The sequence below is a fragment of the Diplotaxodon limnothrissa genome, linkage group LG14 (assembly GCF_057381915.1).
Source record: "Diplotaxodon limnothrissa isolate DT_005_m linkage group LG14, D_limnothrissa_male_GT1.1, whole genome shotgun sequence".
In the NCBI taxonomy this organism is placed as follows: Eukaryota; Metazoa; Chordata; class Actinopteri; order Cichliformes; family Cichlidae; genus Diplotaxodon; species Diplotaxodon limnothrissa.
This window is the reverse complement of record NC_140609.1, coordinates 9,252,674-9,269,247: the sequence shown is the minus strand read 5'-3', so window position 1 is coordinate 9,269,247 and position 16,574 is coordinate 9,252,674. Positions and strand designations below refer to the sequence as shown.

The following is a 16,574-nucleotide window of genomic DNA, read 5'->3' as shown; positions in this document are numbered from 1 at the left end:
AGATTGTCAATTGTGGCCTGTGGAATGTTGGTCCACTCCACTTCAATGGCTGTGCGAGGTTGTTGGATATTCGTGGGAACTGGTACACGCTGTCGTATACGCCGGTCAAGCACATCCCAAACATGCTCAATGGGTGACATGTCCGGTGAGTATGCTGGCCATGCAAGAACTGGGACATTCTCAGCTGCCATCTGCCCTGAACAATGTGAACCATGATTCATCCGTGAAGCGCACACCTCTCCAACGTGCCAGACGCCATCGAATGGGAGCATTTGCCCACACAAGTCTGTTACGGCGACGAGCTGGAGTCAGGTCAAGACCCCGATGAGGACGACGGGCATGCAGTTGAGCGTCCCAGAGACGGTTTCTGACAGTTTGTGCAGAAATTGTTTGGTTGTGCAAACCAATTGTTCCAGCAGCTGTCTGGGTGGCTGGTCTCAGACGATCTTGGAGGTGAACCTGCTGGATGTGGAGGTCCTGGGCTGGTGTGGTTACACGAGGTCTGCGGTTGTGAGGCCGGTTGGATGTGCTGCCATATTCTCTGAAACGCCTGTGGAGACGGCTTATGGTTGAGAAATGAACATTCAATGCACGGGCGACAGATCTGGTTGACATTCCTGCTGTCAGCATGCCAATTGCACGCTCCCTCATTGCTTGTGGCATCTGTGGCATTTTGCTGTGAGACAAAACTGCACATTCCAGAGTGGCCTTTTGTTGTGGGCAGTCTGAGGTACACCTGTGCACTACTCATGTCAGATCAGCATCCTGATGTGGCACACCTGTGAGGTGGGATGGATTATCTCAATATAGCAGATGTGCCCACTACCACACATTTGGACTGATTTGTGACGGATGGTTATATTGTGTATCTGGAATGAATTTTAGGTCTCTACGTCCATCCCATGGGGAATGGGAGCAGTAACAAAGGTGTTGCGTTTATATTTTTGTTGAGTGTACGTGCAAATTTATGCATGCAGCCAGATCATTAAAGCCACCTATACTTAAATTCAGCTCTCCCCCACCCTGCCAGAAAAGCTCTGACTTTTCAAGGTATGTGCTCAAGACCTCAGAGTTCATCTGTTGGGTGAGTCACCAAGAAGTTAATGGCAGATAAGTTGAAAGGTGCAGTGAGACGGTTCTGCAGATTATTAGTTCAATCTAATTGAGAGCTGGGGAATTTGGAAACTAAAGCAGCATTAACAGTCACATTCCTATAGCTGTTTTTGAATGTTTTATTCAGTGCAGTAAGGGCCATCTTCCTACTAAAGCATGTTTCTGTAGTGGACACGTACCAGCATGAGAACATGGGATTATTCATAATACACAAACTGGTCTTAAAAAAAAGTTGCCTGCAGCTAGAGAGGGCATCACATTTTTGTAAAATTTCAGAGGGTTTGAAACCTTCTGCCCTTTTGATATTTTTCATTTAAATTAAAATAGAGGGAAAAGAGGGAAACTTCTCTTATAACTAGACTCACTCATTTCTGGATGTATACAAACTGGTTTGACTTTTATATTTTTTAGCAAAAATAGCTGTCGAAAATAAGCCTGTGTATATTTCTGTCTAGAATCAAAAAGTTCTCTTGCCTCTTAGAAGAGGGAAAAAAAATATCCATTGGCCTATGTAGGCGCAGAAGTCACTCAGCCCACATCAAGCAGCAGAATAAAAAAAAGACCACAGACAGAAATGCAGCACAGTGGAAAATAAATTTAATAAAACTCCTATGAAAACAGAAACCAGCAAAACATTAAAAGCCTGTACATTTGACAATATCCAGTGTCTGAGACTTCTGAAGGCAGGTAGTGCAAAATGCAGCTGCATCACACATAAACCAGCAGGCAAAACCATTACAGGCTTGGGCCTGGGACCAATGTTTCATATGATTAGATATGGTTCATATACTGGGATATTGCACAGGAAAAAAAGAAAAAAAGAAAAATTCCAAACAGACGCAGATGCTGGTAGAGCACCATATGTTGAAACAAGTAAATAGCTTTACATTGCAGTGTAATGTCCCTACTGATAAATCCCACCCACACAGGTCCAGACTTCAGACTCCGCCCACATCTGCTTGTATGAGGACAAAAAGCCCTTTCAGAAATGCACTCCTTCCAATTAACCTGTGGGCACCTGAACAGGCCACCGTCATGTCTGCTCACTTTAATGGAAAAGTTGAGCTATCAGTCTCACCATAAGCATTTTTGTACACTTCAGGTCACATGACATGACTGGGCCCGTCTTTTAAGCATCCTTGTGAGTTGCTCCGTCAGTAGAGAATGCCCTTAAATGATGATTTTCATCTTTGCCGGTCCAGAAGACATCTTCCTCACTGGAGCCTGTGTGGGAAGGGTGGGGGCAGCTCACTCAGCAGTACCATGCAGCTTGTCTCACTGACAAGTCAGTCAGTAATGTTACTCATCCCATGTCTGAAAGGGGCTAAATACACTTAAATAGAGCGGCACATATCTGCACATTCGATGGAAACAGACTGTTAAAAATACAGTAGAAAAAAAGAACAAAAAGAAACTGCTAAACATTTTTTCTGTTTTGGTCCTACCATGTTAAAAGCATCAGTTATTTCTCAGTGTACTTGGTGGCTTTAATGCGTTGAATTCTTTAAAAAGGAGGACAATCTGGGGTAGTGGTAACTGGCAGGCGATAACACTTTGGCCAACAATGCTTTTGATTTGACAAAGAGACGACGCACATTGTCAATTCAGAATAAAATAAACTAGAATGAACTGTTTAGTTTATTAAAAGACTATTTAAAATTTCTTATATATGCCTCTCTATAAACATTCCAGTGTTCAACGGTCCAAGTGAAGTGAGATTCAGACAGTGGACCAGTAGGCTCAGAGCATCTCTCGCATCAGTCCTTCTCTTTCATCATTTCCCTCACAAGTTGACTTTGTGGACTTGTACTCTGGCACATCCACATCCAGGGATACATTCTTAAATGGCAGAGGAAAAAGAAATGTCCGAAACGATACAATCTTCCTGAATTTTCTTTTAGGCACACTGAGACGGGAAGCGAGTGTTAAGATGCACTTCCTGTGGCTGTGGTGCACACCATTTTAAGACACAGAGTCAGATGGGTTTTTTTTTTTTTTCATTCTGTCCTTTCTACACCCATCTCTTAGCTCTACTTAAAACAAGTTCAGGGGTGTGGGCACAATATGCACTCCATCAGGGTCTGTTCAGGCAGAGTTTCAAGTCCATCTGACATAACTCAGCCACTCCTAAATTTTATCTTGTTAGCCAGTAGTTCAGCCTGTTCTGTGTGGAGTTTTGTCTGAGAAGGTTTAGCGTGGGCACAGTGGGTGCTTCAGTTCCCTTCCTTTGGCTGCGTGCTCCATCGGCTTTCGTGCCTGTGCAAAATCTGCAATGACATTACCCACCGTGATTCCACTGAAATGTCACAAGACCATGAATGAAGATGGCTCACGGGGCACCGTGCCAGTGTGATGCAAGGTGAGGAGGGATACAGCAAGTAAGGATGCAGAGTAGCTTAACTGAAGAATGAGGGGGCAGATTTTATTCTGTATAGTACAGGAGGGGGGCGACTCTGCTCAAGTTTTGGATATTCTGCTAGATTCCCTTCTTTAAATTAGGGTCTCTGTCACCCTGTCTCCTTGGCACATCCTGCCTCTTCCCTCACACTCTCACGTTCCCTCACTGCGTCCTCTTGGGACCACTCCCCTAGCCTTTGAAAGGTTACAGCTGCCCTAAGACCGGTTGTCTTTGGCCACATTGTGGGCCATCCAGTTCACTTTAGTTGTCCAGCTCTCTCTCAGGGCTTCATCAAACTTTTGGCGGAACTGCTTGAGGGCCTCCTCATCAGTTTTACCCAGAGCCAGGGAGTCCTGAAAAGGGAGCGGAAAGTAAGACAGGATAAGTCATGTGGGCAGGAGGATGAAGATGTAGTCTCCCTGCATACATGCTGACACTCAGTTATTTAAAATGTTATAGACATGTGTATCTGTAGAGTACCAATTTGGAGAATATTAATATTTTTATAAAAGGATTCTACGCTGAAATCTGGAAGACAAATCACCCCCATGTGAATTAACTTCATGATGACATAATGGTCGAAAAATAGCAAGGTTTAGGAACAATGACTGAATTACTGACACTGAAGAAATAATGTTAGTATCAAGATTCTTACGAAGGTCCTGAAGCTATAAGCAGCTCTTTTTTAAAGATGATTTATGGAAATTAAAATTAAAGGTATCGTGGCTCAAGAGTTGGGAGCTCGCCTTGTAATCGGAAGGTTGCCGGTTCGAGCCCCGGCTTGGACAGTCTCGGTCGTTGTGTCCTTGGGCAAGACACTTCACCTACCGCCTACTGGTGTTGGCCAGAAGGGCCGATGGCGCGATATGGCAGCCTCGCTTCTGTCAGTCTGCCCCAGGGCAGCTGTGGCTACAACTGTAGCTTGCCTCCACCAGTGTATGAATGTGTGTGTGAATGGGTGGATGACTGGGTGTGTAAAGCTATACAAATACAGGCCATTTACCATAGGTAGGGGTCTAAAAAGAAAACGGGATGATATGGATGCTAAGCTAAGCTAAAATATTTGGTTAATCTTTATAAAATACTGATATGTTTGTGCATTCCACCACTACAACACCATATCTATACATGCACACTGTAACAGAACTACAGTTTTTGTGCTCTCCTTGCATCGCCACTTGTGATTGTCGTACCTTTAAGTACTGGATGTCTTTAACTGAAGTGAGCTCAGGTAGTCCAGCAGTCAGCATGAGGGCAAACAGTGTAATGAAGAGGTTGCCATTCTTCCTCAAGATTAGATAGGCCTCCTCACAGTACTGTCGGAAACTACAGGAGCACACAGAGACAAACACACGTTAGTCATTTTGGAACATGGTTTCAATTATTTGCTTTCTAATGAAGTCTATTGTATTTTCTTAAAAACAAACAAATAAAACAAAAACCATAAATCAGTCAGATTTTATCTGCACCAATGTGAAAGCAAAAGCTAAAAGAGAACATGCGAACAGTACCATCCATTGAAACTTTCAATGGAGTTGTTAAGAGAGGTGGAAAAAGGCTTGAGAAAAAGGCTGCTCTGCTGTGGCTCTAAATCGCTCCCTTTTAAAATTGTGAGATGGGGGTTTAGGGGATGATTCACTCGTCAATCAAACCCCATCTTTCTTGAACTTTATTATAAAAAGGTTTTTTTCCACATTCCTAAAACCAATACAATGTTCCAAAATACATTTCAGTTTTCTAACAAAACCTTATGCACAGAATTTCTTAGTGAGCACAGACTGCTGGCCACTGAACCCATTAAAAAAACAAAAAAAAAAACAAAAAACTGCTGTGCCCATTTGATTCAAGTTTTGTCTTTTTACAGGAAACTGTAAATACAGACTATAACTGAGCAAAAAAAAACAAAAAGAACAAAAACTCCATTTGTATGCCTGTTTTTTATTGCAGTTCACTTCATAACTGTATTTGAGTTATTTGATGTATAAAACAATGCTAAATGGACTTGTTTTTACACAGAGCTTTTCTACTCGACCTGAGCACTCAAAGTGCTTCACACAACTTGCCTCATTCACACCAGCACTTTTTTCTATGCTTTTTTCAATATAAGAGCTTTCTATCCAACATTCGCATGCATTCATGCTCTACCTCCTGAACTACAACCACCCATGCTAACAAAGTACACATGGTGAAGTCAGTGATTGTGATTCAAGGTTTTTGTTTACACTGTTTGTTGCTAGCAACACAAATGTGTCTGAGCTAAAGGGTGGACCAACACGCTCTTCGTAACGTGCCACACTTCCTTTTCACCATGCAGTAACTCGCTGCACTCATGACTTTGTCTCTGCTTGTAAGAAGCATTTTGAATCCACCTTTTTCCTTGCAGACTTCTGAAGGACACAATCACAGTTGCTCTTCTAGCTTTAATAAAAGCTTGCTGCATAATTTTTTTTAAGCACGCAAAGACCACAAAAAGACACCTCTGATAAATACTTCTTGTGATCCAGAGGGAAATGCCAACTGTCACATTTTGTGCACAATGTGCCAGATATTAAACCACAACTGACGCAGCAATGCGCCGCTACTCCACTTTTCTTTTTACAGTATGCTTTGCTGAGCGATAAAGGTTATTTTCAAGCTCACGTCATGCAGGATGTGCATCTCTGCGCTGCTCTTCACCAGCGCACTGCTGTGCAGATTAGTTGGATAACTTCAAATGTTGCTTCAGCATACTGGGTCTTATGCATGCAGACATGAGGTAATTGTAATTAAACATTTAATGCCTTGGGCTGGTCTTTAAGCTCTTCAGTAGTAATGAAGACATTATTTATATTATTGGTTCATTTATTGCTCAATTATAGTAACTTCAGCTGCAAAAACATTTGATGTTTCACAGGACTTGCTTCTAGGCATCTACCTTCTTGTGAGACAGTTACAAATGCAGATATGCATATAGGCCACAATAACAGATTACTATACCACACGGGTATTTCCACGTCACAAAATGAATCATCTACTTGTTCCACAACAGATCAGAACTTTGTAAGCAACAGAGAGCTATTGCTTCGTAATGCCTTTGCACACCACCGCCAACGTGCACCTCATTCTGCAAACACAATACATGCACCATTCCACGTGACTGACATGTCTGAGCTTAGGTATCATTATCGCTGAGCAATAACTTAATGTAGTATCAAACCCATATTTTTCTTGACTTGGCAGCAGCAGCTCTGCACAGGTTTTTCTTTTTTTAAACTTTTTTTTTTCTTTCCTTTAGCAAAAGAAAAAGAACCAGCAACAACAGTTACCAGAGCAGCTTTTAGATTACTAGAGAACATAATGCCTTACATGGATGTTTTCTATTATATTTGGATTGTCCAAATTTCATATAAAGGAAGAATAAAAGTAGAAAGCTGTATCCTTCACTGAGCACATTTTTGCTCAGTGACACATGCTGTTCACTGAGTCTCTACTGCCAACTGCTGGAGGGAGAAGGTACTGCACTGACACTGCTAAAGCTGTGATGTCATTCCTATGTGGCTGAAACAATTTTTTTTTTTTTTTTTTTTAAGTTTGCAGATGGAATATCACTTCAGAGTTACTTAGAAATACAAATGGAAATTGAGCATTTTCTGTCATGTAATGTATGTAGCTTTTTCATAGCATGATGAAGTCAGTTGCAATTTTCAGGATGGTAAATCAAGGAAAAAAAAAAGGAAAAAAAAATCAACCAAGAAACAAAAACTTAACATTTTAGTCTTCTATTAACTTACCAATCATACGCTTGTGAGTTGCTAAAACAATTTACTCAGCTCCATTATAGTAAGGGGATGTTTCTAGGTCTCTCTAAAATGCTGACTCTTGAATCCTCACCAAGAACAGGAAAGCATATCAGATCACTCCGGTTCTCCGATCATTACACAGACTTCTGTCAAAGAACTGATTTCAAAGCACTGAATAGCTTTGAGAGAAAATGCATTTCTGATCTGCTCGTATGAATAAAGTTTGTGTACGTCCCCAAAGTTAAAACAAAACTGGAGAACCAGTGTTCAGATACATGAAGTGTAATAGCTGAACTCCTGTAGTTCTTTTGAAACTATTATGTTTTATCAAGTATTGAGCTACCTAGTTCCACCCACTAGACGTCAATTTAGGAGGTTTCTGGGTATGAGTGGACACTATGTTTCTGTAGAAAATTCTCGGTAATAGTTGTATTTTGACCAGATTGTGTAGCCAGTCTGCGCCATTTAAATGAATTTAAATGAAATGAAGAATGGCAGCATGCATTTAAGACAGCAAACTCCTTCTGTTGCTGCACCCCCTGTTCTGGCCGCCCCCGATGGTCCACACTATACTGCAACATTTACTCTCTTTAGTTGTAAAGCTTTTTATTTTTGTCTTGTATTAAAATAGTTACATTTTCCTGTATGAGTGATGATGATAATAATAATAATAATAATAATAATAATAATAATAATAATAATAATAATACTACATTTCACCATGATGTAGTTTACAAAAGGCACTTCTGGTAGCCATCTTGTTAAAGTGTGCCACACAAACTTAGCATCAGACAGGAAAACCAGAATTAGGGCCTTAAACTGTACTTGGTTTATTATTAGTCCAAACAGAGTAAGCTATCAAATGTAAATGATTATCAAATTAATCTTAATGATACAAAAACTTGACTGAATTGCAATAAATGGTTGAAGTTACAGTTTGAATCACAGTGGTTCGTGTGAACAGAGGTGCTGGGGCTGGAGGTAAACAGCAAAGTGAAACAAACCTGCCAAACTTTTCTGTGTTTCCAGTCTTGCCCTGTTGTATGACGTGGATGAAGTCGTGTGTGAGGATAAATGGTACACGCTCCCTTTTGATGCCAAACTTGGACTTGAAGTTGCCCAGGATGTGACCGAAGTCTATGTGAAAGAGCTAAAAAAGAAAACAAAAAACCCCAAAACACACAAGGCCAATCAGTGAAGCCTGTGGAATCAGGAAAAACCAGGTGGAGAATGGAAAAAGAAAACTCAGATTGTCTAACCTGTCCATTGCTGCGGACCATGATGTTGTCACTGTGGCGATCTCCAATACCCAGGACATAAGTGGCTACACAGTAGCCTGCACATGACAGAGTGAACTCCTCGATGGCCCGGTCAAGAGCATCACTGTAAATGCACAACCACAAACAACACTTAAGATCATTTCTGAGGCTGCAGGCTTTTATCTGATCACTGGGCTCCAGCTTACCCAGAGTTCCTCTCTTTGAGCCAGTTAAGCAAAGCATCCTTGTTGAATGCCGCAGCTGCTGCTACATTGCTGCTGGTCAGCTGGATGTTTGCGATTGTTTCTGCAGATGAGACGACCTCAATCAGCCCGGTGCGGTCGCCTGTTGCCAGGCAACCATATGGTACAATTCTGTATAGACGGAGGAGAGCGTAACAATATCAGAACATTTATTATTATTTTTGGTTTATACATGGATAGACACTTGAAATATCTGATGTAGTGACTTTTGTCCTTTAACGTACAAATGAAGAAATTCTCAGATCTTGCTCAGTAATACATGTGTGACAGGTTTCTGGGTAAGTAGATAAATGTAACCGTGAGGGTTTTTTTCCCCCCAACTGTTTTTGCACTCCCAGTGTGGAACAATACTTTGTTATGCGGTTGGTCATGTTATCGCCAATGTTTTCACTTTAACTTCCTTCAGTTCCACAAGATGGCAGCAGGTCCTTGTTTTGTGACGTGGACCTCCTTACAATGACCTCTTCACTGTTCTATTAAACACAGCGCCCTCCTAGTCTTTTAAACCTAATACTCAGAGTAGGCTTAGGTTAGAGATTGTATTAGCAGTTTGACAGACTTTAATGGAGACCAAATGTCTTAAAGGCGTTTGTTTCTCAGTCTAACTCAAAAATTAAAAAGCAAAGTAAATTATAATAGAGACAGCTGACAAGGAAGACTGCAAGTGATAAAATATCTCAGTATTTTTATTATATCATCCCTGTTTTTATTCCCAGTGTCCCACTGCTTTTGAACTGTGAACCTGTGTCCCTGTAATCTGAAACACTGGCCACAGGCTCAACTGTCAAAACACCCCCCTCCACCGCTTAGCTCCAGATGTGTAGGTCTATGTATAGAGAGGGTTTTTGCAAAGTGTGAAGTGTGGATTTGATTAAAAGGTTTTTGACTTTCAGAATTGCACAGAAAATTTCTGGGGTTGATGCAGCTTTTAGAGAGCAACCCTGCGTAACATATGTACACAGCATGTTCAAGTAATTTTAAAGAAAAATGATGGGGTCATTTTTTAAATATTATTATCTATTAGCAATAGAATATATGGGTCAGGGTGTAGTACATGTGTGCCTGTACACAACTCTGTATACATGTTTAGAAAATGAGGCCAGAGGTCTAACTAGCACGGGGAGATTAACTCCCCACAGAGCACAGGAAGAAGAAAAACAATCTTGGCAAAAATATGTCAGTCTAACACGCACACACACAAAAACTCACCTGAGGTCCAGATGTGCCTCCTTCCAGAGAAGGTCCATTAACCTCAAAATCTGGAGGGTCAACATGTCTTGTCTTAGGTCTAGGAGTAAAAGTCAAGATGAATACTGGGAAAGTGCCTCAGTTTGGAAAAAAAGGCAATATTAAGCTAGAAGGATGACTTTTCTCCTTCCATTCCTTTGCCACTTCCTGCTTCTTTTAATCTCCACCTTTCCAAACCCCCCTCCCCCCTTCTCTGATCCCTACCGTCTCCATTCTTAAAGATGATTCCCAGGGTGTCTCCACTCAGCAGCTTGTTGTTGTAAACAATCCAGAGGGGCTTCATCTTTGAGTCCATATACCGACACTTCTCCACACTATAGAGAGAAAAAAAGACCCATCAGCTTCCTGTAAGAGCAAAGGTTGTCACACTCCGGTATAAATACATAAAAACTTGTGTAATCTTACTTGATGTCAGACAGCAGGACACTGGGGTTTAGAGGGGAGTGAAGGTCTGAAAGAGTCTCCGAGTATCCACTCTGTCTTAAACATGTCATCATGGCCTCCTTGGTCAACATTGCTTCCTTGGTTTTACTACGAGTGTTCTTGATGGTCCCTAATTTAATCAGCTCATTGACTGACTTTAGCTTACTCAGGGCTTCCACCTGGCATATCAAGAGAAGAATAATGTAACAGAACCAAACATACAGGTTTGATTTAACCCCGTGAACAAAGTTCTCCTGTTACTAAGAACTGATATCATTCTCCTGAAACAGACAACGTCAGCATTGTGTCACCACTGTGTATACGCTACCAAACAGGAAATTTGGCCAGATAAATGATAAGGAAGTCACAGGATGATTTGAGAAGAGACTGTCAAAACCAACAGTGTAGGGGCCAAAGGTCAGCGGGCAGGATGGGTGACAATGCTGGCACCGGAGAGGCTAAAAATACCATAGAGCTACCCCAGCTGAACTTAATAGATCAGCACTAATCTGTCAGGTGTGTGCAGATTTTTCAAAGTAAAATTGCAGTTTCTAGCAATAAAACATTTCAGCATATTTGAGTAACAGAAAAATGTTGATGATTTATTAATTAAATCTTAATAATGACATATGTACATCATGTCCTGACTGCCTGAAATAACAGTTGCAATACTTTAAGATTTCTGCCTCCAGCAAGTTTTAAGATTTGCAAATGAAACGTGGGAGTCTAAAACAAAGCAGTCATCACTTTTACTATTTTTTTTTTAATAGTGTGAGAGAATAGGTGTGTGTGGGTGCGTTCAGCTTGCCTGTTTCTTTAGAACCTCAATATGAGGGATGTTGCTTCTACAATAGGCTTCTAGGAGTAGCGCAAACTGGACTGAAACAGCTGGCATGTGGATCTCTGACCTGTAGAGGGCAGCACAGAGGAGGAATGGACAAACGAGAAACATCTAGAAATTTCAAACATTCCCTCTCCTTCTCCCTTAATTTGAATATGTAACTGTTCAAAGCCTGCATGTTTATTTCCACAACACTCAATTGCCTCCACACACACGCGCACACACAACCACACCCACCGTAGATGCCAGAAGAGGAAGTGTCCAATCTGGCGGTTTCTTTGAGCACGCTCTAACAGGAAATGAGTGAGGGCGCAGTCATAATAGGGCTCGTAACGCAACACCTGCACCAATTGTAGCAGGTACTGTGACAGTTCCTCATCACTGATGAGGGGAAAGAAGAAACAGGAAGACAGAAACTTAGAAAGACCATTTTTCTAAACAGTAATGTAATCCAGTGTATGATTAACAGCATTTAAAACAGACCAAGTGTGTTTGTGGTCAGTTGATGTATATGGAACAAAGAAAAAAAGCATACTTTATTGGAGCGTATAATAAATGTAATATATGACAGTGAAGTCTACTGCATTTCATAAAAGTGTGCAAGGATTTACCTCATGTCCTTTAAACAGCGCACAGCATACTCTCTGACATACTGGTCAGGATAGTTGAAGTCCAGCAGCTCCAGAGCATCTCTGGGACTCAGTTTGGGCCAAATCTGGAGCAGTGCCTGGAGCTGAGAGAGACAAACAACTTTAGAAACAGATATGCTGACATTTAATCAGTTAGATATGATGTGTGACCAAAAAGGACAACAGATCCTAAAGCATCAAAATCATTCTCCTGTTTAGAGCCATCTTCTCATGCACCTTCTCTTATTTTTAGATCACTCCTGTTAAATACACTGTAGAACTTCTGAAGTGCAAAACTCGTTATCCATTTCAGGGAAGTTGACTAAGTTCGAGGAAGCCAAATCTGGCAAGTGGCCTAGGTGGTGAGCAAGACTGGCCAAAAAAACTCCCATGTTTCCTTAGCACACACTACAGTTGTGATCATTTCGTCTGAATATTAGAGCCGACAGCCTCACCCCGGAGGACTAATTTACGCTACACATAGCAATAGTACAGAGATAGAGACTGATACATTTTACATCAGGGAATGCTTTTAGTTTTTAAATGGACCTGTGAATCAAATGCCCATGGGGTCACACATAATAAAGATGCTAATAAATTCTATAGCAACAACAGTTAGGACTGTAATTTCTTTCCTGTAAATACGGTTGAGTGTGAGTGACTTTATTATGATGCAGTTAATCATTTCAACAGTGATAATCTTGCCCCCAAGTAGAGACTCTATCACAGGCTTTTTGCTTCATCTGTGCCGTGACCGATGACGCTCTGCTTCTCACAACAGTGCTGGCAGCTGTGGGTTTATTATTAAATTAGATTTTAGTTTCAAGGAGGACAGTTTAAATTCAGTGCAACTTGCCTGCACTCATAGACGTAGATGAAGGTGTGATCAAGTTTCATAGGACCCTCTTAACATTGCACATCATATCCGTGCTGTGCATTTTTGACACCAACCCATAACATTTGTAGAGCTCAGACTACTATACATTAAGAGATACTGTCACACATTTTATGTCAAAAGTAGTAAAAATATGAGACTGACATTTGTGCATAAGCTCAATATATGAAATATGACCTTTTCTGAATTGTATGGGATTGCACTGAATCAAACAGTTTGCTTTTTAAAGAATCAATTTTTTAAAACCTTGAAACAAGTGCTGACTTAATATCATTATATCCTCAGTAACACCCCATAACAATGGATATGCTTCCTAACCTGGGCCATGTCCTCATGTTTGCTCCACTTGACAGAGAGTAGCAGCTTGGGCAGCGACTGGGGGAAAGTCTCACGACAATCTTGTCGTAGTGTCCAGATCAGATCCTTTTCATTTTCACAGAGCTGAGAGACCGGGTCACGCTCCATGATCTCCTTCAGCTCCATGTAGAATTTCTTAACACCACGACCCTGAGAGCAAAACGGTTCAGAAAAGAGAGAAAAGGTCAGCTGGGTTTGGGATTTTGAGATACAAAGGAGCAGAAAGGTGGACGTAAGGAACTCAGAGCGTGTAGATGAGCAACTGCATTTACTGTAAATAACCACATGAGGGCAGGAGAGCATTAAAGTAGTAACATTCTCACCATCTTTGCAATGTGCATGAGTGGGCCAAGAACTAGCATTCATTTGTTTGTTAAAAACTTGTAAAGTGTCTGATTCAACAAAGAGGCAGGATTTTAGTAGCTACAAAATGTAACCCAAGTCCTGACATTCACGTTCTTTACAGGTAAATAACAGCTGAGCTGTACAGCGCTCTATACTAATATGTAACATGACACGCTGTAACAATGAAATTACAACTTTTAGTCAGCGATAATCTAGTTTCTCTCACGCACAGACTGCATATTTAAAAAAAGAAAAGGAAAAAAAGAGACCGTGTTCAGGCATGCCCTCTAAGTAACAGCAGATTACGTAACTGGCTGTAACACACCCATGAGTGGGTTTTCAGTTGAGGGGTGGTAAGAGGAAAACGTACATGTAATCTGATTAGCGTGCGTAGTTTTGTACTTTTGAAGAGGATTTGAATATTTTTGCAGCTACACCCTGCCAAAGTAATAACAATGGGTTTCCAAGGAAACTAGCAAACGGGTGCCTGTTGAGGTTATATTTGTACTGTGTGACTCTAAGAGTGTGTGAGGAGAGAGATGGGCATGCTGCATCATTTCTCACATTTCGTGTAAGCCATCATGTAGCAATCACTACTGTGCTTTCAGCTTCGCTGCACTTTTATGTATTCTGAATGAATTCAATCATCTAAACACATTCGCACACAGTCAACTCCTTTTTTGTATATGAACTCACAATGGACACACAGTCAGCGCTGACCATCTCTGCAGCTTTTTCCAGTATCTGCAAAAAATTCAAATGAAAAAAAAAAATGCATGAGTGAACGCACACTGATGCATCAGAGTGCATTAAACAGGCCGAGCACGTCCTGATCCTCTCATGCTAACAGCTACCACTTCATCATAATCACTAGGTACTATTTTGAAGAGCACTAAGCCACTCTGCTGACAATTTCAGCTGAACTCATGCTATCAAAAAAAGCCCATACTCAGTTTTTCATTCGCAGATGAATAGTGTTTATCCATACATCACAAATCTAATCTAATTGGTATGTTTTAAAAGGGCAAATGGGTATCATCTTATTAATTTGACTGAATATGACGATTGACTGCTGTGTGACCTTGTCAAAAGGAGGGAAGACGATGGGGTGTGAAGAGTACTCTGGGAAGTGGATGTGCAGTGCTGTAGCGTTCTCAGTGTATGGGTTGGTCTGAATGGTTCCTATGGGGTTCAGCATCTCTTCAAGTTCATCTGGGCAGGAGAGACACACATGCATAGCTGATATGAATTTGCCCTTTATTAATTATTAAATTATACCGTGACTTTGTGTATGTCTATACCAGGAAATGATGACCAGCAGTGCAGGATGATGTCTCCAGTCTTCAGCTGCCCTTTATAGTCAAACACCATGGTGTTTACCCAAGCTATGGGGTAGTGCTGGATCATACAATTAAATGTTAGTCAATATAAGATAGTTTGGAAAAAAGGCACTTGTCTGATAATGTGCGTCCCACTCACCACTTTCCCCGCCTTGCGGATGGTCTGATACTTGTTGATGTGTGGATTTTTGGTGGACTTTTGCTTCTTAACCTTGTCCATCACGGCATAGATAGCAAAACAAAGGCGGGTCATGCGGGGCAGGTCACAAACGGAGATTTCAAACTCCACTGTGTTGTCTTTCCACGTGTGCTCTGAGCGCCCGCTACTCTCGTTGCTAACTGCCGGCTTGCAGAGAAGCTCTGTACCGTGAAAGAGCCCCGCCCTAACCTGGACCTGTGTACGGCAGGAAGGGTTGAATTTTACAATTACAAGCCAACCTGCCAATGGCCATAGATGCAAACTTAGACAAAATATCTTTGCTAGTTTGTGTGAAACTGGAAAGACAGATGGCACAGGTTTGCAGGGTTTGTGCAGTGACAAACTAATAGGTACACACATGACTTTTTAATAGATGCAAACAAGAAGAGTTTACCTTGGCAGTTTCCTCTGCGTTCACCTTGCTGCCTTTCACAAGAACTATCCTAAAGGGCTTAGGCACGTCCCACACACACGTCTGTACTTGCTGCAGAGGAAGAGTGAGAGGAGGGAAAAAAACCCAAAAAAAACAAAACAAAACTGAGGGACTGGCATAATGTACTGTGAAGATATACACACTCAAATGCTTAAAAACTAAATAAAAAAAACAAAAACAGCAACAGTTCCAGACACAGGCACAAACAACAGGAAAGGTCAGGCAGGTCAGTCTGATGTCAAGCCAAGTGGATTTGTGAGGGTCAGCAAGTCAGCAGAACAAACAGTCACATGACACCTACAAACTATGAACAACACAGCACACTTCCTGCCCGTCTCTTTGCTCCTATGTGATTAGACTGATGTAATGTCAACGTGATCCCTTATCAGAAAAGATGGAAGTATGTTTGTTTGATTCTACTGTTGCAGGCAGAAACAGCTCCATGTCAAGTAAAGCATAATCACAAAAAAACAAAACAAAAAAAAAACAAAAAAAAAAAAAAACACTCCGTACTTCTGTTTTCTTTTCTAATTATCAGTCAGCTTTCCAACAGCAGAGCATCCAATAACCACTTCCTTGCAAGAAAATAAAATCTCACTTCCTGTCTCAAATAGCCGCAATTCTACAGCAACCTTATTAAAGTCTGCCCAGTGTCCGTTTCTGTCTGCTTCCTCTATTGCACCATTCTTTTCTATGGTACTTTAAAGAACACTGACAAGACCGATATAATAAAGAAAAAGCACAGAAAATATGCAAAAGTCCACAAAACAAAAGAAAAACACTTTAAAATGTAAGCTTTTTTTAGACTAATTAGAACAACAACAAGAGGAAGTGATAGGAGATGTAATCGTCATAGACCATGAACACATTTATTTACACGTGCCATGCACTCAAAATGATTTATATCTTAACTCAGTGGACAAAGAACATATATCTATATCTATATCTGTCTGCATTTAATACGGTGGAAAGAGTTACATCCATGAGTTTCCTTTACCTGTGATGAACAGTGTGATTTAGCCACTTATATGACAAAGTTTGGAGATGCGTGG

The 16,574-nt window shown here is 41.1% G+C and overlaps 1 protein-coding gene across 1 annotated transcript in view; it reads right to left on the bottom strand.

The window, feature by feature from the left end:
- Nucleotides 1-1,694: 1,694 nt before the first annotated feature.
- The window catches only part of pik3cb (phosphatidylinositol-4,5-bisphosphate 3-kinase, catalytic subunit beta), a 49,337-nt gene continuing 34,457 nt past the window's right edge, over nucleotides 1,695-16,574 (bottom strand). Inside the window, exons 8-24 of the mRNA XM_085371606.1 lie at nucleotides 15,484-15,573; nucleotides 15,030-15,284; nucleotides 14,852-14,948; nucleotides 14,632-14,762; nucleotides 14,247-14,294; nucleotides 13,167-13,355; nucleotides 11,936-12,057; nucleotides 11,562-11,705; nucleotides 11,292-11,391; nucleotides 10,466-10,662; nucleotides 10,265-10,374; nucleotides 10,022-10,100; nucleotides 8,756-8,923; nucleotides 8,550-8,673; nucleotides 8,295-8,440; nucleotides 4,705-4,837; nucleotides 1,695-3,864 (exon numbers count right to left, since the gene is read on the bottom strand). Of these exons, the coding sequence (XP_085227732.1) occupies nucleotides 3,727-3,864; nucleotides 4,705-4,837; nucleotides 8,295-8,440; nucleotides 8,550-8,673; nucleotides 8,756-8,923; nucleotides 10,022-10,100; nucleotides 10,265-10,374; nucleotides 10,466-10,662; nucleotides 11,292-11,391; nucleotides 11,562-11,705; nucleotides 11,936-12,057; nucleotides 13,167-13,355; nucleotides 14,247-14,294; nucleotides 14,632-14,762; nucleotides 14,852-14,948; nucleotides 15,030-15,284; nucleotides 15,484-15,573 (2,271 nt within the window). The 3' untranslated portion in view covers nucleotides 1,695-3,726. The remainder of the gene's footprint in view (nucleotides 3,865-4,704; nucleotides 4,838-8,294; nucleotides 8,441-8,549; nucleotides 8,674-8,755; nucleotides 8,924-10,021; nucleotides 10,101-10,264; nucleotides 10,375-10,465; nucleotides 10,663-11,291; nucleotides 11,392-11,561; nucleotides 11,706-11,935; nucleotides 12,058-13,166; nucleotides 13,356-14,246; nucleotides 14,295-14,631; nucleotides 14,763-14,851; nucleotides 14,949-15,029; nucleotides 15,285-15,483; nucleotides 15,574-16,574) is intronic.